The sequence below is a fragment of the Apteryx mantelli genome, chromosome 17 (genome assembly GCF_036417845.1).
Source record: "Apteryx mantelli isolate bAptMan1 chromosome 17, bAptMan1.hap1, whole genome shotgun sequence".
Lineage (NCBI taxonomy): Eukaryota > Metazoa > Chordata > Aves > Apterygiformes > Apterygidae > Apteryx > Apteryx mantelli.
This window is the reverse complement of record NC_089994.1, coordinates 7597284-7620912: the sequence shown is the minus strand read 5'-3', so window position 1 is coordinate 7620912 and position 23629 is coordinate 7597284. Positions and strand designations below refer to the sequence as shown.

General features: G+C 46.8%; 2 protein-coding genes across 5 annotated transcripts in view; both read right to left on the bottom strand.

Annotated features, from left to right (window-relative positions):
• Positions 1-1287: 1287 nt before the first annotated feature.
• ANHX (anomalous homeobox) lies at positions 1288-14044 on the bottom strand. The gene is made up of 9 exons (XM_067306911.1): positions 14005-14044; positions 12777-13050; positions 12029-12153; positions 11687-11810; positions 10213-10399; positions 9165-9297; positions 8583-8884; positions 4319-4406; positions 1288-2395 (listed from the first exon to the last, which is right to left on the bottom strand). The coding sequence occupies exons 2-9, from the start codon at positions 13023-13025 to the stop codon at positions 2188-2190; spliced, it is 1416 nt and encodes a 471-aa protein (XP_067163012.1). The 5' UTR covers positions 13026-13050; positions 14005-14044; the 3' UTR covers positions 1288-2187.
• A 999-nt stretch (positions 14045-15043) lies between these two features.
• Positions 15044-23629, bottom strand: part of DEPDC5 (DEP domain containing 5, GATOR1 subcomplex subunit) — a 49581-nt gene continuing 40995 nt past the window's right edge. For all 4 annotated transcript variants that reach the window (XM_067307312.1, XM_067307314.1, XM_067307313.1 and 1 more), the window contains exons 38-42: positions 20177-20346; positions 19022-19193; positions 17900-17960; positions 16735-16817; positions 15044-15845 (exon numbers count right to left, since the gene is read on the bottom strand). In XM_067307312.1, coding sequence (XP_067163413.1) covers positions 15550-15845; positions 16735-16817; positions 17900-17960; positions 19022-19193; positions 20177-20346 — 782 coding nt within the window. In that variant the 3' untranslated portion in view covers positions 15044-15549. The remainder of the gene's footprint in view (positions 15846-16734; positions 16818-17899; positions 17961-19021; positions 19194-20176; positions 20347-23629) is intronic.

Sequence of the window (23629 nt, the reverse complement as noted above, 5' to 3'; positions counted from 1 at the left end):
GCATCATTCCTCCCTACTTCAATACATCAGTCTTCACAAGCAGAGAAGTGTAACCACCCAGGCTTCCATCCACTTATATTACATTCCATAGACTAGCTGAATCACTGTAATAGTAGTGACACATGATGTCATTAGGGCTGAGAAATAAAATACCTTATTTGGTATTTCATACATACGCCTAACAAGACCCAGTGTGAGTTTTGCTCACATGGGTGGTTTCTTTTGCGTGAAAGCCCTTTCACTGTCTGGCACACGACAGCGTCTTATTTTCTTTCGACTCAACCACAGGCAATAGGGAAGACACACATCTTGCCCACCACAGTGCAAATGCGGATTTTACGCAGCGTGCCTGGATTCACTATGCAACCTCTTGCCTACCGTGAGCAGCAGAAGTGCCGGCTATAACAGGCTTCTGCGTTTGCCCGGCTGTTTTTCTCCCTTCGCCCGAGGACCCCTGAAGCTCCCACAGCAGAAGCGGCTTTGCCCCCTCCCCCTCCCCCACCCGGCCGCCAACGGTCGCCGCGCGCCTCCTGAGGCGCCGCGCGCCCGCTCCGCTGTTGCTATGGCTCGGCGGCCGGCAGCAGCCAATCAGGGGGCGGAAGGATATATTTGTCCCTGTTGCTACCGGCGCGGCGGGAATGCTTGACCAATCAGGAGGGAGCAGGAAGCCGGCGGAGCAGCGCGGCCGCAGTGCCGCCTCACGGAAAGCAGCAGCGCGGCCCCTGCGCGCTGTCGCGCTTATGTGTTTTTTCAAGAGCGGCGGGGACGTGCGGCAGCGCTGCCGGGGCCGAGAGGTGCCCTTACGCAAGAGGAGTGGGGTAGTTAGGCGGGGAGCGTTAAAAAGGAGGTCACAAAGACCCGGTTGCTGGTTTGGTAGCACAAGAAGGACTCGGTCCTCGTGCGTTTGTGAGAGGGCCGCAGCCGGCAGGCACAGAGCGGCTGCTCCTTTCCTGCCCACACGTCATCTAGGATTCTCCCACCTCCCCTTTGTTCAAGCAAATAAAAATGTGATCATATATCTAACCCCTCCTCAACAAGTGATCTGAATACTAAACATCCAACAACAGGAAAATACCATTCCAAGCAAGTTCCACAGAAAAAAACTCTGGAAGTATCGAGGATCACAACACACAAAAACCTACCCAGGGCAGCCAGGTACTAGGGTTTTGAGAAACATTTGATGTGTGTAATAACTTAATCCCCTCACCTTGAAAATGAACCCTGGAGAAAGAGTCATGCATAACCTTTATTTGCTAACTTTATTACAAAAGGCACTAGAGGCATCTACTTTGTGCATCTCACAGCTATATTTTTGGCAAAGATTATTCCTTTTTCAATACAGATTTTCTGGAAAAAAAAAGAAAACAGTAATCATACTTAAGGAAAACATTCAAAAGATTGCCCAATGACTTACAGCAGAAATTTTAAACCTGCGTCAAAGGTCTGCGTTGCTACTCATGCCCTAATTCATCCACAATTCTGTTTTCTAGCCCCAGAATGAAAGAAAGGGAAAACTGCTCCTGGTCTGTGAGCAGCATAAAATGAAGCAAGAGTATCGCAGGTGGCCTTGAGGCTAGGTTAAGTAAGGAAAAGTACTGGGCAGAAGGAACCGAGAGTCGCGCACGCTCCCCAGGAGGGCGGCAGCGAAATGGCTTACCCCAGAAAAGTTTACTGCAGCGCTACGAACGCCGCCGTGCTCCCGCTCCCGCTCGTGTCGCCTGGGGCACTGCGGGACATGGGACGCTCCTGAAGGTGCGGCCAGCGGCACAAGTGATACGCAGGGGTGAGACACAGCAGTATTTTACCTGCAGCTAGCTGAGTTCACCTTCTCAGGCATGAGATAAAGCCCTCCGATATTCAATCAGTAGGCAATGTATTGGAGGTTTTACTCCTTTCGAGTAGAGGGGCTTCGCATATTTTCATCATGTAACGAAGGACTCATCTGACCAGCTGTGTGGGTAGAACTACGTAACAGCTATAGAATCAGTGACTCGATATTTTTAACATCTATAATGCAGCTTCAGACTGCCCCAGTAAAAATCTACAATCTGCAAAATACCTTTAGTTTCTTCTGTTCTTTGCAAAATTCTTAATAAAACTGTAACTAAAACAAACTTTTTAACTATTAGAAAAGGCCTTCATCCTTCCACCTCGTTCTCTCCATTCCTCACTTCCATGTCAAACCCCTCATTCATAAAAAAAAAAAAGAAAAGGGGAGGGGGGGAGCAAGGGGAGAAAAACAGGAGAGGGTGGAGTGATTCCTGGAGAAGTGCAGACCACATGTAGTTTCTCTGCAGGCAGGTCACATTCGTCCCCCGGCTGAGAATTCAAAGAGCAGCCATGCTGCCCAGAACGTGTCGTTGGTTGATGGGTCACCAACTGGATCCTCCAGCACCTGAAAGATACAGTAAGGCGTCAAAGCTTCATCACTTATGAACTTTAACGATGCAATTGCTCACTGTGAAAGAGCCCCTTTGGTCAGAGGGACAGGGGAGGGGAGGGAGTGTTAGGGTGAGGGCTGTTTGCATGAAGTGACAATGTCTTTGTTCCCCTCTAAGCTCAGGTAGAGTGATCCATCTGTACAGAACGTGGGTGCACAAATGACAAGCACCGTCTGCGTACAGTTCAACCCTAGTAATTCAGAGAAGAGCAATTTCCTTCCCTCTGCCCAGGGCACTGGCTCCTGTAAAAGAAAGTAAATGGTAGAGGGCAAGACCAGGATGAAATCATTATATCAAGAAGGGAAGTATTACCTGGACAAGGGTGTTCAAGGAGGGAAAGAAATGTCTCCAAAATTATTTTTTTGTTTTGTTTTACTCTTATTCTAACTCTGGCGGGATGAATGACCCACAAAGAGCAAACACAGTCGTGTGGACTGCAGGGAGTGTACATCTGCACACCTATGGCTCAGACACAGGAACCAAGCATCTGATATCCCTACAATGAGCCCAAGAAAAGTTCATCCAGCAAGAATCAGAGTGCCCAGGATGCCTGTAGAATGCTGCAAAATCATTTTCCCATTCAAGCTCTCCCTTTTCATGTGGCACACATTAAAGTACCAAGTAGAAGGGGAAAAAAAAAAGAAGCTTTTCTGATTTCCTGAACTCAGTGATCATTACAAAGATTTGAAAATGTCCTTTTTTGACATCTGCACGGTGTCTTGTTCCACAGCCTATATTGCACTGAGTGTTGTGTTTCTATACAATCACAAAATCAGTGCAAGAATCCAAAATAGCAAGAGGAAGGTCTAGCTACAGAGACTGCATGCTCTGGAAATCTTAGAAAAGGCTCATTCATTATTAATGCCCAAAGCTTTCCTACTCATCTGGCTCACATTATGGCTGGTAAAAAGGCCACTTTCCAAGATACAGATCTTTATATTGATGCTTTCAGAGGCTCAAAAGAGGCTCTGTTACTGTCCTCAGAGCTGCAGCCGCTTCCCATAATGAGGCCAGCAAATATGGTCTCCTGCTTTGCAAAATCTCTTTTAAAAAGGCTTTCTCCAGCAGTTTACATTGCAACAGAAACAGAAATGGATGAGTGATTGGTAGACCAACACATTTCAAGCCAAAAAATAAACTTTATGAATAGCACAAGATACAATTTATATAAGGCTTTCTTGGAGCCTGTTAAGTAACATTTAATTCAGATATGTGCTCCCATCACCTTGAAAGCACCAGATTTCTAGTTTCTGTTCTCTGCTGCTTTAAAATCAGTGTAAGAAAGCACGCGGGTTGAATCCAGACCATGGAAGGTAAGTCAGTTGTTTTATCATTCCCTGTAACAGTACTGCTCTCTGCACACTGCTCTCAGCCATCTCGGGAGGGTGGACAATCCCTTTTCCTCAGCAGCAACATAGACCGGGAAATGAAAGTTATATCAAAGATTTTAACAGGTCTGAGAGCGCAGCCAAATTCCGCAGAACCTCTCAGAAGGGGAGTACCTTCAAGCAGCCATCTTCCAGTCATTTTCTTTCCACAGCGCTAGGTAAACCCTCCATTTCTTAAAATGTAAATGATACTTTAGATCTGCACAGGCTGCTTTGGCCATCACTACCATGACACATTTAGTAAAATGAGGGTCTGATAAGCAATCTGAGTGGAAAAAACAACAAAAAAAACCTCTCCTCCTAGCATGTGTTGGACATTGCACAGGGAATGCCCAGCCTGCTCTGAACTGTATTCCAATGATATGCTTAGATTGGACATGTTTCATGTAAGATATGATGTGAGATTTCACATCTCCTGTGTGAGAGCTAGAGCTGGATGGCATGCGTATGGCTGGGCTCCTTCTCCGTACATGAGGTGCGTTCTCTTACCTGGCTTTGTCCCAAGGCCTGGCTTTCTTCCACGCAGGGTGCAGAAACAGGTGGGCACTGAGGTTTGCTAAACACAGTCTGACAGGAACTGGAAGAAAATACAATGATAAAAGAATGTGGGCTTTTTTGCATTTATGTCCTACTCACCACTTAATGTAGTGTCTTGCAGCAGGACAAGAGGGGCTTCTGGCAAGACTATTCATTCAAAAGAGAAGGAATTCTGGTAAATGGTCTGCAAACCCAGGCTGTCGCCTCAATTTGTTATTAAGGCCTGAACAAACATATTCTGTATTGGGAGGCCTAGCCTGACCAGAAGCAGTATACAGGGATGGCATCTAGATTTGCAACTTTCCATATGCCTCCAGAACAATCTCCATAAACAAGGAGACATCTACCGAAATGTCTCTTTCCTGGAACATATTTTAAAAACACAGATTTTAAGAGTCAAAGCACACAAGTGTGGTTCTAGACGTAGCCACAACATTCGCTATGATTCTACTATAGGTTTTCAAGGCCTTCGGTCAGGAGTCTGGGGACCTGGCGTCCCCATCTGCACCGCCCTTGTGGGCTTCACCACCTCTCAGAAGAGGTCGCAGTCTGTGGGCACTGGGCCAAGTAGGAGAAATGGGGTACTTGACTCACGGGATGATCTCAGCAGCACCTTCCTTCCTCTCCCCTCACCACCAGCTCCGAGGTATCTATACTCCAGCGACACTGCCTGTACTGCTCCCAGGAATACCCCAAGGTACGAACGGCCATACAGGGCCAGACCAAATGGGCCAACTAAGAGAGCTCAGGAAAACAGCACAAGAAGCAGGGCAAGCATCGAGTCCCCCCCCCAGCTTCCAGCAAGCAGTCTATAGGCTCCTCTCTTGGAGGCTGCATTCAGACAATGACATTTACTAACTTCAAATGGATTCAGCCCCCAGGAATTTGTCTCATCCTTTTTTTTAGCCCACTTACACTTTGACATCCACAATACCCTTAGCAACAGATTCTACAATTTAATTATGTAGCATATCAAAAATAGTCTCCTTTTGTGTGTTGTAAACCTGCTGGTGTCAGTGGTGCTTGGTTGTCCGTTAGGCACAGGGTGGAGGGCCTGACGGCAGGAGGGTTCCTAGCACCCTGAGCTGCAATCCCTAAAATGCGGGAAGAAGCAGTAAGTTGCAACAAGCATCTCTGCACCAGCGTTTTCTAAATCAATGTGCTGGCTCATAAACGCAGTCTGTCTTGCTCCATAGACCTCAGTGTGCCTTTCTGCTTGAAATGTGAGGCACAGGAGAGAGATACTCTGCATGAACCATTAGCTAGGCTACATTCCACCTGTCCCAGCCAGAGGAATGAAGAGAATACAACACTGCTACGTGTAAAGGCAAGCATCTGTTCAGCACCCCACAGCAACTTCCAGTTCACTAGCTGGATCAAACTCTCCTGTCGGGCAGCGGGAGCAGATGGAGAGACAGTCAGCTCCCAGCCTCGCTCCCCCTCACGCTCCCACCTCACAGCCCTGTAGATCATAAAAGGTTTGGATACAGCCCAAGTGCTTAGGACCAACTGCAAAAAGCCCCTGAAAGAAATCGACTGGAATTGTTCTAATCAGCTTTCAGGCCAAGTCCTTTCCAGGTGAGCACCTCTGAATGAGACGAGCAGATTCAGGTTCCTCTGGCTGACTTGCAGCTCTGCTCCTGCAATCACGAAGCAGGGAGAGACGGACGCTGGTTGGGAAGTGAGGATCGAGCACTGGGAGTCCACTCCAGGTTCTGACAGTGACCCTCTGGGTGACCTTGGATAAACCATTTCCTTCTCTATGTTTTACTCTTATCTCGAAAGCAGGGATAACTTCACTGGCCTGTTTTTCCAGGATAACAACATTCATCTGCCTTACACTTCAAGTTGTTAACTCCTTTCATGAGTCCCCAGATGAGTGATGCTCTGTGTCACAATATTGCTAAAGATGACTCAGGTGACACAATAGTTCTCTCTAATCCAGTAAATCTGTTAGAGGGCCCTGCCTGATAGCAAAGATGATTCCTCACACATTGCCATTCACTGAGTGGTGATCTCACCCTAGACTACCCGCCTGTGCTCTTCTGGCAAGAAGGCCTAGATGAAAGTGCAGCCTAAGCCTCACTCATTCTAAAGAAGAATTTCTAAAGAGATTGAAGTTCAGTAGTATTCAGGGTATTTGGGGGAATTTTGCATTTTTGGGGGAGCTGTACCAGGCCACTAGCCCAGCTGGGTTTACGAATAGAGTTCAAATAACTACATCCTTACCAGAAGGTGTCAATGCAGCAGCAAGTCCTGCCACTGCCAGGAATATGATAAAGGGTGTGTGGATTCCTGGCACAACTGACATACCCAACAAGGAGACATTCACCATAGATTTCTTCTACTGGTGGAACATATTTTAAAAATAAACATGAGCTCACTCTAGAGTCAGAACATGCAATTTCAAATCCAGCCAAAATATTGCCAGCAGTTTCTCACTGATCTTTCATGATCTTTAGCCATCATGTAAAACTGTGTAAATCCCAAAACACAGACTGAGGTGGACTCACAACGCCTAGACCTGGGTTCTCCCCAGCAATTCAGAGTGGGGAGTTTGATGTGAATGTGAGTAACTGCAGGCACCAAGCCAACTGTGAAACGGGTAAAAGGCAGAAACGTTTTAAGCAGGGAACTGGGAGGCAAGAAGCACTCATCTCTATCTCCAGTGAATCACTGCCTTCCCCTGTTGCCTTGAAAAGCCACAAAGCCTCTCCAGACCTCTGTTCCCTATCTGAAAAGTGGGAATAAAACTGCTGCTTCTACCTACCTCTTTGACAGGACATTCACAACTTATTATTGATAATGTCATGCTAGCACAAATGCTGAAGAGAGTCAAGCAGAAAGGTTATGAAAAGGGGCTACCACTCCTGTTCTGTCTTGCAGATCAGTAAGTTAAAGCAACTTCATAATGTCTGTTTTGCAGGGTTTATTTTTATGAAACATTATGGAAGATGTATAACAACATATGGAAGACGGCACGGATTTTTGTTGTTTCACATTCTGTGAATTTATCTCAAGTTCCAGTGAAAACCTGTAATCTGAAACATTTCATACAGGTGGAAAACAGAAAGACAGAACAATGTCTTTCTGTCTTCCAAATTGGAAAGCTTTCACTATGGAACAATCTTGTCATGAGGTTATGAAGCTACAAAAGACTATTTTAGGATTAACTACAGGCCATACCACCCCAGCTTGCAGGATCAGCTCTCAATGAGATCAGTATAGGTTACAAATTTCTGCCAAAAACAAGCCAGGCAAAAAGCTCAGAAGCCAAACCTGTTTTAAAGAGAGGGGTTCATATCTTTTCTGATGAGGTTGGGCCTGAATTTCCTTTGCACTACACTGCATAAAGCACATATACACTTACACAGCATTTCCCATTTCCCGTGCACAGATATAAATATCTGCAGAATCTGATTGACGCAAAGAGACAGTCAGGCCCCTGGAATGAAATGAATCACCACACTGTTTCTGCAACCCTCTTCATCAGGGCAATCAGGACAAGGCTAGACCCAGAACCTCACTGTTATTCCTGCCTTTGAGAAGCCTTATGCTCTCTGCTCCCTTTACCTGTGGGGAAGAATAGCTTCCAGAGTCCCTAGCTGTTCTTCTCTAAGGATGAAGCTTTCATCCTCTAAATCTGACTGCTGAATGATGCTTCCTGAACTGGCCTCAATACGGCCACCTTGAGGGACCCTGCTCAAGGGAGCTCTGATACCTGCTGAAATAAATGCTCATGTTAAAGACAATTACAGGTAACAAGACCCCATTTCTAACCCAGCTAGTCCTCCCCTCCTCATTCCACATTCACTAGAGGAAACAGGAAACAGAGAGGAAGAAAAGGTGGGAGAGAGAAAGAAAAACAAATAAGGACAAAGGAAAGTGAGAACATGTTGCTGAAGACAAGCACAGCTCAGAAGCGCCTAGCCTCTGCTCAGGCAGTCAGCACTTGCCTGTTAGGAATTACAGGGGCTATCTTGTGGAGGCAGTTACAGCCTGAGCACAGGTAAGAACGTATGGTTCGGTAGCTTAGACCAACAGGTTTTCTCTTTGAGCTGCTACAGGAGCAGGACTCCAGATCTGAAGATAAGCCATGCACCCCTGTTTACCACGACACAGGAAAAGCCATGTAAGGGAGCAAGAGCATTTATAGCAAAGGCAGAAGAAGCTTAAAACCTAGTAAGGGCAACAAGCCAGGTGCAATTTTACTAACCTTCTATACTCGGGGTCCACATGGAGCCAGAGACTCCTCTGGCACTGGAAGGGGCCTGCCACGTGGCCAGCTGTTCGCCAGGGAAGGCAAGTGATCCGCAAGAGCACAGGACAAAGTTATCCAGCCGGGGGCTGGCATCAGTATTGCTTGGTGCCTCTCTGGTCTGCAGGACAGCAGAGCTAAAGCAGGTTCCTGGTTCCAGCACAGCCTCGGTGCAAAAAGCTACAGGTCGTTCAGTATTGTGAGCGGTCAGCAAAGCCTTGCTTGTCCTTGCTTCATACAGCTCGGTGCTCTGCATAAAGCTGTGGTGGTGGAAGAAATAAACCAGCCAGACTTACTCTTTGCAAAAAGGGGGGACCCACCAGCTAAACCTTTGAATCCTGCCCTTGACAGGGAGGAGGGTAACTGCTAGCTGCTCAGACTGGCTGAAGCTGATAACAGGGCATAGACCATTCCCGTCTACGGAGTCAGGGCTCCCTACATGATATCCCCTGGGAACTGAGATGAAAGTCAGTTCCATAAACAAATTTAAAGGTTGTCTTGTCATTGAACTGTCACTATAACAGCTTTTTCATACTTCACCTGGATTCCAGCATCTTTAAATACGTTCCTTCAGAAGACTTATCCAGGTCTGTAGCTGACTGCTCCCACCCCAGGTCACTGGGCAAAAGGGTTATCTCCATCTGCTCAGAGCTGATGCCTGCATAAGATCCACCTGAAAGCCGCAGGGCAAGGCAAGTAAAGGGATACTAACAGTCACTCCAAAAGGCAATGAAACAACAGTCTGATTTCTCAAATGCAGCAAGATGCGAGCATTCCCCATGACTAAAGTTTGGTTGAGATGCTGGGAAGGGGCCTGGAAATCTTGGGTTTTACTGGAGTAGGCTGGAGTTCAGAACTACACGTCTGCATTGCAATAATCCCCTTCCTGTCCTGCAGAAGAGGTTTATGAGCTATTAATGTGTTGCTGTAAACCACCAGTATTCGCTGCCTAGAAAGGCACTCTGCATCCAATCCAGCACTGGAAAGGCTACAGGAAAGACAGGAGCAGCCTGAAGATAGCCAGGCAGGCGAAAGGCAAGCCCCTGGGGGAGTGATGCACTGGATCCCCTGCTGCGGAGGAAAGCAGGTGCCAGCTTCATCACTACATGAACACTGGCAACTCTTTCAACCTCTTCAGTGGCCACTACTGAGTGGTGGTAATAGCGGTGATTATTGAGATAAAAGTCAGACGAAGTAGCAGGGGTGAATTCTTGCTAGCAGTCACTGCAAAGACGATACCATTTGGTCCCAGATCAAGATACAAATTCACGCCCTGGCGCCAGGAGCTGAGTCAGCCAAAGCAGAGAGCTAAAACCTACTGCTTCTCCTGCGTTTGTTTTCATTTAGTGCCCCTTCTGAAAAGGGCATCTCTTTTGACCTGCTCTTGCTCAGGCTTTGTCAATGCTTGCTCCTTCTACAGTCACCGCCTCTAACCAAAGGATAAGGCGCCCCACTGGAGTACAGTCCTCCAGCGTCCATCAGCATACAGCTGCTGTTCCAACGGAAGAACATCTTCCTTCCAGGGAAAATTTAAAATTGTTTTTCAGCTTTCTGGACCACATCCCAAGCCCATTACTAAGAGACCAACCTGCAGTTTGTGGAGCGCAGGATCCTCTGTCCTGCTGCTCCTTTGCACGGTGAGTCACAGCCTTCTCAGGGCATGAGCTGGTGAGCTTTTCCACGCAAGCAAGCCGGGATTTTTGACGACGTCGATAATTTGCAAACCAGTTATAGACCTGAGTTGGCTGCAGATTCATGTCCTGAGCCAATCCCGCCTGCAAACCCAGGTGGGGGGATGGATCAGAGGAAAAATAATAAACCACACACGAATAATTAGGCTTCTCCCTTCAATTCCAAAAGTAGCCAGGAAAAGAGCTTTCAAACCCACTAAAGATACTTGTTCACCAGGTCTCTGATAAGTCTGTTAGACCCCGTTAAGGAGACTGACTTACCAACTCAAAAGAGTTGTTGGAAAACATGGATTCCACCCTCCTCCCCTTGCTAATTTGTTTGCTAAAGGAGATCATTCACTGTTACTTTATATCCCTATATTTAAACATGCAACATGCTACATAAAACCTTGCCAAAGCACATGCCTTCCACAGAACAACAGCTTCACATCACTAACATGACACTAATGGGTTAAACACTAATGCATTTACCACATTAAATAGTTTTCATAAATTGTGAGCAGTATAAACTTCCATATCATGTTCACAGAAAAATGTCTGCTGTGTTAAACTAATTGTTAAATGATAAGTTAAATAATAATCATGTAAGTGAAGAACATATTTAGAAATTCATGCACAAGTTATTATCATATTCTGACCTTTTAGGACTTATTTGTTCAACCTTATTATGCTCCCAATTCTTTTTTTTTTTAAGTAAATATTTAGAAGCTGTTGCTACTTTATGAAAAGGTACAAAATAAACCTTCTTCACGTTGCAGAGCTATTCACCAGGTTATCCCGTCTTGTATAAAAAGGGGGTTGAAAGAACTGGGTGCCACAAAGGCAGACTTTAAAAGTCTGAAGCTTTTACCTTGCAAGGCAGTAACAAGGATTACTGAATTCATTCCCAGGTCACTTTCATTACAAATTTGTCCCCATCTACATAAGGTGGCTACATGCATATACCAACACAGCCTGCCTTGTTTGCAAGTTTTAAGTTTAACGTGGTAAGTCAGTGCAATATATATATATATTCTGGTGGTCAAAGTGCAATTTTATAAAGGCTGTAACTCAGTCAAAGCAGAACCTATCCCCATAATATAGCCCTTCTGAGTGATGGTTATTTCCTTGCCTTTTTCAAACTACAAAATTAGACCTGTTAGGAGCCCAGTGAGGAACTTATTTCCCCTGATCTTTTTGTCCAAATTAAGTGAAATTACTTAGCTTGAACTTATTTTAAAACAAACCTTCGGGGAAAGGTCAAATTTGGGGAATTCTGGCCACATTGGGGCTCCTGAAACAGGGAGTTAGAATGAAACAAGTTATAGATCCCTGATCACAGAATGTTGTTTTTCCATTACAAGGAGACTTGTTTGGAGGCAGCATCCCTACCCGCTGTTCCTTGTTGGGATTTGTCGTCACCTCTGCTGCAAACCTGTGCAGTTCCTGGCGGACTTTATCTGGATAGTTTCGATTCTTCAAACCTTCAGGACAAAGGGAAACAGGTGGAGGATTCCTGTGCACAAGAGAGAGCAGGATCAAGAAGGACCCATAAAGATTCATTCACATTTATAAGAGTTTTGACATATTGCAACAGGTGAAGGTCAAAACCCCAAGTGAAACCTATCTCCAAGAAGCTGTCATCTTGAGATACAAAAACAGCCTCTGAATTTCTACCCACTGCATCTGCTAACTAGAGCAGAGGAAGAACATAGCTCCCGCACACCGCAGTACCTCTTCCTGCAACGGAACTTCTGCAGGGGGGTCAGGAAGTCCGTGCGGTGCTTCTCCATAACCTGCTGGTAGTGAATCTCATGCCAAAGCTGTACCAGCTCCTCCTTTTCTTCTGCCCTGCAACACTAAAACAAGAGAGCAATTAAGCAAACCCTTTCCAGGGAGTCAGTCAGGCTTCTTTACAGAGAAGACAACCCTCGACAACTGGAAACTTGCTCGGAGACGCCTACTGGACTGACAAAAATTGGTAACCATTACCCAAGTACTTGGCCTGCTGTTCCATCTCTAATGTACAACTATCTAATCCCTTGTTTTCCCCTGAGAAAAGGGCTACGCTACCAGATCTAGAGGCCTAAATCCCCCACCTTGAGTGGTACCATCAAGCCTTTCACACATCTTTCCATCCCAGCAAGAGTGGAGCCCCCTAACCTTGGCTTGCCCCCAAGGCATGTATGTCCTGAGCCCTAATAAGAAGCTCCAAGAAGAACCACACTAGAGAACAGAAGTTACTTCCACAAACTACAACCAACCCCATAATCACCCAATTACCTTCTTCCCCTTGGCTGATTAACAGTAATTGCCTGCAGCAAAGTCCTCATCCTTTCAGGTCAGCCAATCCACACATCTCACTACCATACACCAGCCAGAAGTCTCCATGTACTGCTTTGGTCTAACCCTAACAGCTCTAACCGCTATTTTTCTGATACTGCTTTTTTGTCTCCATCAAGAAATGAAGACACATCCTTACCTCCAGGAGTCTGCAGGCTGTGTCATGCTGTCCTTTATGGATATGAACCAACACACAAGCTCGGACTATGTGGACGTTGGTGAGAAAATACATCTTGTGCTTGCATCCCATAATGGCCCCAACCAGCTTCTCCAGGGTAGGAGATGAGCTCTGCAAGTCCTGGCAAAGCTGTCCTGCTAAATCCAGTAGTTTGGCTGGTGGAGGATCCTTGTTTTTATGCCTGTTCAGCATGGCCATGAACCGCTTCATCCTGATGTTCTTCTGGGTGCCTTTTCTATGCGATGCACAAAGCTGAGGTTAGCTAGAAACTATTATATCCTGATTTGAATTCCTATAGCACACCTTTTCTTTTTTTTTCTTTAAGACAGAATTTCACTGCACTGCTAAAAGCATCCTGAGGACCTCAAAGCACTTTACTTAAAACTAGGCCTAAAGCAGCCCTGAAAGGTTAGAGCCACGCCAGACTTGCGGGTGAGAAGCCTGAGCTCAGAAAGATGCATTAAACTCCCTCAAAAGCAGGAGGCTGAGGCAGGAGCCCGAAGCAGGCGGCTGCAGCGGGAGACCTTGGCCGGGCTGCCCCGGGCCTCCCCGCTCAGCCTTCCGCAGGCGGCTGCGGGGCCGGGTGGTGCCGGCAGCTCTGCGCCCACCGTGCGCCCACCGCACCGCCCCGCCGGGGCCTCCCCTGCGATGCTTCCCCTGCAGTCAGGCATCCCCTTCGGCGAGCCGAGCCGAGCCGAGCCGTCGCGTGCAGCATTACCTACGCTGCTCGCGGGAAGCCAGGCCCGGAGAGGTTCTGCAGAAACCGAGGGAGCTTTTCTCCGAAACGGGGCGGGCAGGCCGCGGGCCCGCAGCGGTGCAGAGAGCGCCCGACTCCGGCCACCTGCAGGGCTGTTCCTCGCCCCGGCTCCGGAGGGACGAGGCCGGCTGAGCCGCCGCCCCGCGCCGGGCCCCGGGAACCCCCGGGAACCCCCGGCCAGCGCCAGCCCCAACCCCAGCGCCAGCCCCAGAGCAGCCCGCCCGAGGGGAAGAGCCTGCAGCCGCCCAGCACCTGCGGGCCGAGGCGCAGGCAGCCCCGAGGCCGCGGCTCGAGCCCCGGCGGCAACGCGCCCGGGGGCTGCCGGGCTCCCCGGGCCGGGGGGGGACACACGGACCCGGACCCGGACCCGGACCCGGACCCGTCCCGGGGGCAGCGCCCGGCCCCGGTCTCCCCTCCGGCCCCCGGCGCTACCTGCCGGCCCGGCCGCAGCAGCCTCGCCCCGGATCGCGGCCCGCCGGCACCGCGCGGAGCCTCCGCCGCCCCGAGGTCCTCGCAGGTAGAGGACGCTGCAGCCCCCGCGGAGCCTGGAAAAAACCCTCCCTGCTCTGACAAAGCGCCTGCTGCCTGCCCAGCTCCTTTCCCAGTAAGGGATGGTGCAGAATGGGTGCAGCAAGGTATTTTCATAGTAGACTTTTTTTTAAGATGTTAATGGGGATCAGACCCATTGTAATCCACGCGGATGAACTGAATGAAGAGGCTTGCAGCTCAGGCTAATCTTCTCTAGGTGGGTGCTGCCTGGTGACAGATGAGTCATCCAGCAGCAGTTTAGGTGATAAAACCGAAGCAGCTATGATTTTCCTTGAAGCAGGTCTGCACACCCGCGTGAAGGTAGGAGTGCGGCTTGCAGCCCGCTGCTGACTTCAATTTAGCAGATTACATTAGCAAAAAAGATCTTGCAGCCAAGTGCAGTGCAATGCTGCAGGACACAGGTCCTGCCCCCCCCCCCCCGAGTCCACGCTTAAATAGCCAGCTTGTGCTGAAGTCCCTGCTGCTCCGTGCTAGCTTTCTCTGCAAACACCAACACCGCGTACTCGAGGACAGGTATCTTTATTTTGCTGTGTGCACAGACATATCCTCAAAACTGTTCATAATCTCCCTTCTTCCTCTAATCAGCAGCATGTTGCATTTAGTTGCCCTTGATTTCTCCTTAGACTTGGATGCTGGCCTAGCTGGACAGTAACTGGCTTCTTGCTCCTGCTGCATGACACTGCTCTAGATCCAGAGCTGGGGACAGAAAGTCCTCTATGATTAATGGACAAAGTTCCACCACTGAACTTAAAAGTCAAGGTAGCCATGACTTTCTCAGGAGCACTTCATTATCACGCTGGACATGAGCAGCGGTATTTCCTTTTGGCAAAGCTCTGCATTTTCCGCACACCTCATTATTCCCCAATTCCATATTTACTCGTTGTCAAGAGTGACAACAGAACATCACAGAACATCAAGTCGCTTCGTTTTCTGCAGTTTTACTTATTTACATGTATGAACATTTAACAAGTGTGTCTCACATTTTATCTTACATATTCACACAAGCAGGTACACCTCAACAGGGAGGGAGGCAGGGTGCTGTCAGGCATGTCAGATGCAAACTGCACCGACCATCTCCAGCGATGATAAGCTTCTACCACCACTTTCTGTGCTGTATCTAACTGCCCTTGGAAACCATCCGCACCCTCCCTGTTTTACTTCTGCTCTAACTGAAGTTTTGGCAATCAAGGGCTGCAGCTACTTAAAAATCAAGCTGAGATCAGGCAATAGGTATTGGCAAGCCAAGAGCCCAGGTTCTTTTTCCAAGGGCTTAATCAAATTCTGTTGAATATCAACAGCAATATTGATCAGGTCCCCTCTGAGCTTCAGGATGAACGCAACAGAGAGGCCCTTTTCCAGTCACTCTCTACTACTTTCCTGTCACACAGTAAAGCTTTTAGCCGTCTCCCTTAGAGACACCATCCCCTTTCACGGAGCACTAGCATGCATCTTATCCAGACAGTCAGTCCAGAACAAGACAAGCCGGCTATCTTTGTTCCAGCAAAAGTCTGTAAAGTCTTTGAGCAACCGATCAGCAAATTTCTCATCCCCAGTGGCACTGGATCGCCACGTTTTGGTCAGCATGGTGTTGTAGGCCCAGTTGTAGCCAATGCGCTCCTCACAGAACATGTTCTGGTTGGTGGAGCTCGTGGAGTTGCGCCGGCGTCGCTGCTGCCCACAGGAGAATTTCCGCTTGGAATATGGGAGCTGCAAAAACACCGTCCCTGGGGGAAACGGACAGGACTTTAGTCTAAGGCAGACCTAAGCCTCTACGACCAGCAGCTGATTCATGAGATTCTGAAAGGGAAACTGGGCTGAGTTTCATTTAATTGCTTTTTTAGCAAGATAAAATGAGACATGCTTTTCCTTCTTCCCTTTTACGTGCTATTTCCTTCTGCAAATTACAACACTCAGAGAGAGCACTTAGTTTTGTCTTTCTCTTGGTGGAAGGGAATGCAGCAAAGCTGTAGGCTCTGACCCATCTTTCCATCTTTACGCCAATCTCCATTCTCTTCTGCAGTCTTCCAAAAGCTCTTTTCCTGCCATTGCCTTCATGTCCCAGCAACCCATTTGAACATACTATCATTTTACTGTGATATGCCATGCATGGAGCTTAGTTAAAAAGTGCTGATAGATCACCCGCATTAATGAAGAAGAATATGGAGAGCAAGTGGATCCTAAATGCTCTCATTATCTCCCACACAGTGCGTGCAGGGAGAGATGCAGCTATAACCGAACTTAAACCAGAGGAGGGTACTGACCTCTCCCACATTGCTTCCCTACAAGCTTCTAGATACACATTTGTATAAGCTACACTCAGAATAAGCTCTGGCTTTATTACTGTATCTCCCTCTCCTGCAAATAAAAAGCTGCAGAGACCCCATAAAGGCAGATTGCAAATCAATGCCATTCATTAGCAGCAACGCTCTGTGCTTATTTCATACTGTCTCTCCAGTTTTTTTGGTTTGTGTTGGCTGATACATTTACTTGTGATCTGACTAGAGACACAGTGAGGATCGGTGCCACTGACACAAAACACAAACTGACTGTAAAATGGTTCTTTTGTTTATAATAGCCTCCTCCTCGCCCCCCTGCCTGCCAAGTATTGCTCACCTGTGACATGGATATACTGGGGCTTGTTCTCAGCTGGAAAGTTGAATGCAGAGGCTGAGTATTTATCTTGCACAAATCCGAATCTGGGGAAACAAACACCAGGAAGAAATAAATAAATAAATAAATAAAAGCTGCTCCAGCTAGGATTCCTTCAGCCCAGGGCAGGGGCATGAGGGAAAATCTTCCACAACCACATCCAAAGGCCCCTTTTTCCAAGGACTGAAGGCAAGGGAAAAAAGGGAAGAGGAGACCCGAGCTTCTCCAAATGCTCCCTGCCCCTGCGAGGCACAGTGTGAAGTTCTGCAACACCGCACTGATCCCTTTCCTAGCTTGTGTCTGAAACAAGAGCGCCAGTAGCTCAGTTTGGGAGGGCTTTAAGCAGTCTCTGACAAAATGGGGCAGCTGCACACAGAGGAGGGAAGAGTTATAGTAAAGCAACACATTCCTTGGGTAGACTTCGAGCTGTAAGATCATTCTGTTCCTGCTGGGCAGAGTTCCACACAACCGCAGGCAGCTCACCTGACGCCTCTCTGCTGTTGGAGAACAGTCGTTCCTCTTCTGCTTTCTGAGCTAATGAAAGTACATCTCCAAGCTAAATTCCATTACAAAAGCCAGCCTCTCTATCATGAAAAAGAGCCTGGCAGCAGCTCTGTGAAACAAACTGGCAGCTCAAGCACGCAGAGGGGCAAGGCTAGGTAGTATTCAAAACGTTCAGCAATTTCTTCTTAAATTGTTCCCAACCTCCTGTATGCAGCTCATAACCCAGTCTCCTGCTTGCTGTCAGTCACTGGTTGTCGTTCAGCTCAGGACTACATTAAGTACACATGGAGGAATAACAGTCCCTGCTCACACGGAAGTCTATTTGCAGTCTATTGCTTCTAACCTAGAACAACAGGGCATCTTCCAAAGCCAAAGCCCTGCCCAGGACAAGGGTAAGGTTTGCTATGGAGCGACAAGCTGAAACACAGTATCCACCTGCCCCCTTCACCCCCACAGAAGCACTTCCAGGCATTTTAGTTATGTTTTAATCTAATAATCTGCAAGCAGACTTCAGAGAGGCAGACTGCACCGAACCCAGGCAGCTCAGGAGCGAGTGCTCAGCGCAGGTCTTCATCCCACCTCATCCAGGGAGATACAAACCTTGCAGTCAGTCTGCTCCACATACCTGTAGGCTATTGCTTCCTGGAGGAGATGCATACGGTCCCAGTATGTTTCTGGCTCAAAGCCTGAAACAAACAAAAAGGTAACGATCACCTAGCGAAGCCCCTTAATTTCCTTCGCTCTTGCAAAACTTCAGTCTTCCTCGGACTCTTTCTGTGCACTTTGGTTTTTTCTGGCCCTCTCTTTTAGCCCTATTTTCTGCCAGCTGTCCCTTGAATGCCAGCCTATTAGACATATGCCTTGTATACATCAGTAGCAAATTCATCCCTGAATTCAGCTTTTGTATCTTTAGAGATGAAGGAAAGGGCAAGGAAGGAGAGTTGGCGGCTGTGTATCACTATAGAGGGCACCGAAAATACTTACTCACAGCATATGGGTTTGTCACTGATCCTTCTACATTTACACCTGGACACTGGGTCGAGGGTTAACAAAAATAAAGAAACTGATCATCTTCACTATTTTAACACAGAGTCTCTTCCAACTTGTCTTTTCTCATGATGCAGCATTACCTCTCTCTGCATGGGGATGGTGCTGTCTGATATCTGAGCTCTCACCTGAGACTTACAGCAACAGCGTCACTCGAATGGGAGAGGTCACATTGCAGAAAAGACGACTGCAGTTTCTAGCTCTTAATCTCAAGTGCAAGCACTCTTACCATGAATGTAACCATGGCAACAAAAAAGAGGATGGCAGTCACGAAAACCTAATCTCACTGAGGGGGAGAAGCAGCAAATGCAGGATACAAAGGCAGCTCCCCTATGGGCAGGGCCTACCAGCAAAATAGACTTTTACAGTGTAACATCATGTCAAACAGTAAAACTACTTGATACAGGTTCTGTAAGGGCATGCAACATTATGACAACAAGGATCAGTGGGGAGACCGCCTTTCCCCTGCCTTGGTACTTCTTGCTGCCAACTTTGTGCAGTGTTACATGCCGATTAGCCTGCCAGCACAGCTTCCTCGGAGCACCACCTTCCCGCCAGGGGCTGTACAGGAATATAAAGGCAGGCTCTTCATCCAGCTGATGCATTTCTGATAAATGAGGTTCTTCATGCTAGCTATGTGCCAGAAGGGATCTACTTGCAGGAGAGTATCCCAAAGGGTAAAATAAAGCACATTTCTTACCATCAAACAAATGCTCGCTGCCCTCCTTCAACAAGCAGCTAACATTGAGTGGGATGAACAACTGAGCTCTAAGTGGGTCTCCATATAAGTAGCTGGGCAACGCGAATGGACCTTCCAAGACTGGAACTAGCAGGAAGCCACAGGATGTGGCTTTCCGATGCCAGCCCTGAACCTGAGAAAAAGATTCAAACAATGAATCATACCACATATGTCAAACTGAGGAAAGGCACTAATGTGCATAGGAGCAACTCATCTTGCCAAGAATAGATCAGACATGCTCAATTCTCCACCGGCTCAGCTTGCTTCGCACGGCAAGCACACAAGCGTCCCCGTAAGCAAAGCTGTACAAGCACAAGACATCAGGCTTTCCTTTTTTAAGTGCCACATCAATCAGAAAGCACTTTAAAATAGGACATTTTTCAGGAACTGATTCAGCCTACTTATCAGCAGTGGCTAAGTACTGCTGCTTTACTGGAAAGTGCAACAGATTTCATATAAAAGCAAAAACAATCAACTAGTGCTATTTGTTTGGGTGGGGTAAAACCTGGCGTTAAACAGAGCCAGAGCTTTACAGAAGATACAAAAGGGAAAACGAAACAAAAGTCAAGAAAACTCTAATAAAAAAAAAAAAAAGACAAGAACTGCTTGCATTTTCAATTCAAAATGTTTTCAGCAAGTTCAAAAAAAGCTAAAAATCATGGTTGACTGGGAAGAACACACTGCCTACCAAAGCCCTGTCATGAAAGCAATTCCATTGAGTTTTAAAGCTCTTAGGTTTGGGGAGAGAAGGAACATGATGTGAAAGACATTCCTTTCCAAAGACCCAGTTTAAGGCCTAAGATTTGCCTAGGCGGGACTTAAATACCATCTTCACCTGTACTGGCCTCTACACAGTGGGCATGAAACCCTTCAGATGCAGAATACTGTCCCACAGACAGAGTGACTACAGATAGCATGATAAATCATGATCAGGTGCAGCAATGCCAACACTTAACAGTATGATCATCAGTAAAATTACCTATCAAAATGGCAGCAGCTCCAACCCACAGTCGCTCTCCTAATACTTCCCACCTGACACATGACAACGTTCACAGTGGTGTAACGGGTAAGCAGTTAGGCCAGACTGGCACTGCTGTGGTCTCCCAGAACCCTTACCATCTCAAAAAGAACAGCCGCAGTCACTGCCATCCAGTGTAACTTGATCTCAAAGGCAGCATTCAAGGAGAAATTGCCATGGTAATAACAACTGCACCACTCCAAGCGGTCCGTGCGGTTATTCACATCCACATCAAGCGTCACTGTCCGCTGCTCGGGCACCGTGGCAGCTAAGCAGCCAAGGAATAGGGGTGATATTTAGAAGGTATGTTCGAGAGAGGGTGGGAGAAAAGAAGAGAACAGAAGAAAACAAGACAAACAAGCCATCTGGAATGAATCTGTCCTCCTCCCACTCCTCCCCAGATATTTTTTTGGGCTAAGAGAATAGTCTAGGAATGCTGCTCACCTAGATCACAAAAGACAGAAAAAATAGTATTACTCATACCAGGAGTCTATGCCACAGAATTACCTCCCCAAGCAGTCGAGACATCTCAACTGCAATAAAGAAACTCTACCAAGAGCCAAACAGCTAATCAATAAGTGTCTGGTGCCCTAATTAAATATGGCTAGACAACACTACCTCCTTCAGTACCCAGGACTTCCCTAATTGGTTTCTATCTGCCCCCACCAGAAATCACAATGGGGCACCGTTACCCAGGGCAGGAGCATTCCAGGACTTTCCATAGCTAAAGGACATTAGAAACTAAACTCCTTGTTTCTTTAACCCCACATCAATATCCCACATTACCACATTGCTAAAACTGCATATCCAACAGTTTTTGTAAAAGCAAGAGAAGTCAGCCAAGACTCATGCAGCAGTGTTAGGATCACTGCAATACTTTCCACTCCTAGGCAATCAGGGGTAGAAGAGTGCCCAAGATCCAGCTCCCTTTGTGCCCCACATCCCAGAATTCCAGTCAAAGAAAATCTCAGATACCAGGCAAAAGAGGAACAGAAGCACAGAAAGTGGAAGTGACTTGGCTGGTGTCATAGAGTGACTGCAGGCAAGGCCAGGGATAGACCCCAGACCTCCCAACGTTGGGTCCAAAGTCCTGCTATGAGCCATGGTGTCACTTTCAACTTTCCGTTATACAAATGCAACATTTAACATTTCTATAATGTTAAAAACTGACATCAAATACAAAGGGCTGCAATAATACTACTGAAAAACCCTTGCTTGGCACTTCATGGTGCCTTTTAATTGCATGCATTAGGGATAGATATTGTTATATCTTGCCTAAGTAAAGGAAGACGTGCCCCCTTTTATATAGTCAGCTTTAAAGGACCCTATTGAATGGCTGAAGTCCATCCTCAAGGTAGAAGGAAAGTTTCCACCTTCATTCACTTCTACTGCAAGTTGGCTGGAGACAGTTTTCAGGGTTAAAAGCAAATCCTTTACACTGCTGTTACTGCAGCTTAGCAACAGGGGGGAAAAAAAACACCCAAAAATGGAAGAATATCACCCAGTTTTGTTTTGTAAATAAAATCCATATCTATCTGTAGGAGTTGTGTTATCTGCAAGTTCTGAGTTGATCTGATATCGTCAGACAGATCAACATCTCATGATTTTATATTTCGTCCTCCTCTTCACTTGCAATATCACTGTAGATGCAACGTTTGTGGTTAGGAGAAGGTTACAATGTCAGTTTTGTAACAAAATACGAACCCTGGTTTGAGATGCTGGAAGGCAACCTCCCAAAAGATGTAAAGCAAAAGCAGCTCAGGCAGGTAGATGCCGGTCATTAGCTACGAGGTCAGTGATAACACGACAGTCCACTGTACCTGAACCAGCACACTGTGAAGAATGAGCTCCCTGCTCCCTTAGGCTGTTCCTTCTTGTACGTACTGCAGCCACTCCGTTAGGGCTGGAGTCTCTCTCTCCCCCTTGCCTGCAGCTGTAATTCACAGGCAAGGCAGCAGGAAGACAGCCCAACCGGGTGAACTAATAATAAGGACCTTACAAACTGATGAAAAATATCCACGTTTCTCTGAATTTAGAAGCTTCCGATTATAATCAACTTAATTTTAATAAAATAAACTCCCTGGCTTCCGTGTATCTGATTTTAAGAAGACTCACCTGCTTCCCACTTGTCTTGTACCACTGAGTATTTAGCTAATGATTTATTGAGTACATCGGAGAGGAGCAGGCAGGTTATTCTCCAGTCACAGACTACGCTACATACATCGCTACAATTGCTAGTGCATGCATTGCTATAAATCAAAAGGGACAAGATTAGGTATATCACAGGTCAGATTTTCAGTGGGAAGGGAAAGGGGACAATCACTGGGAGGGATAAGGATTTTAGGGATACATGGAGCTTGTTCCAGAGCTCCCAATGCTTGCATGCAATTTTGTGTCACAGCCTGACATTTAGGGAAGGTGGGGAGGGGAAGAAATCAAAACCACAACCAAATCAAAGCCAAGAGAGGAACAAATGAAGTCACGTGGACCAGAGGTCATATGAGTTTAGTAAAGCTCCTCGCCTCTGATGTGCTGATAAATTTTTTTGATGGAACACTGTTTAGAAGAGGGACAGCACAGAAACATTAATTAAACCAGTTCACTTTAAGAAAAAGAAGTTCTATACTGAGTTTTCCTCCAAGAAACGACCCTTGGAATAACCAGAGTGCATGTCAGCAGCTTGGAGGCATTTCTCATTCATCCATGGCCTGCAAATTAGTTAAACAGCAGAATGGACATAATTCCAATGGAAATGAGAGAAGGGCTATAGAAGTGTGCGACTACATCACACACTGAGGGAATACGCTCTTTTCTGGCTGGTGTTAAAGAAAAGGTGAAAGAGGCACTAAAACACCCTTCCTTCTTTGCCCGTTTCCCCACGTGCGAGCTTACTGAGTCTTGATCATCTCATCTCAAAAGTGGACAGGCATAGAAAAGTGAAGTTGTTTTCCCAGGCCAAGCAGTGAGTAAGAGATCAAAGCAAGAACAGGATCCAGCCCCAGCTCCTCAGCCCTCACAATGCTTTCATGCCAGCCTACGTTCAGACTTTGGTTTTGTCCAATCACTGAGCTAATGAGGTTGGATACTGGCCAAGGTAACAGATTTATCGTGCGGCAGGGAAAAATATCCTGCATATGTTGGCTTCAGGGATTTAACCCTAAGTTCAGGCTTCCTATCCTTAATGCTTTCCCATTTCTGATGCTGTTCCTCTTCAAACAAGACTTTCAGAAATACATATGGATTATTGTTACTTCAGGTTTAAGAGATACAGATGCTACACCAAGAATAAGTCACTTCTCTTCAGAAGGTCAAATATATAAAATAGGAGAACAGTGGAATTTTATTTTTATCCCTAATTGAGATAATCCTTTAAAAGATGCATCTAAATAAATCTGAAGCTGCAGTTCCATAGCAATGATTTTTCTGGTAATTTTAAACAGGGAAAGGGTAGCAAAAGCAAGTGACTCAGGCTGGCCCGGAAACGCAACAAAGAGATGACAAAGCAACACAGTCCAACATGCAGCCAGTATGTTTCACAGGCTGTTAATGGC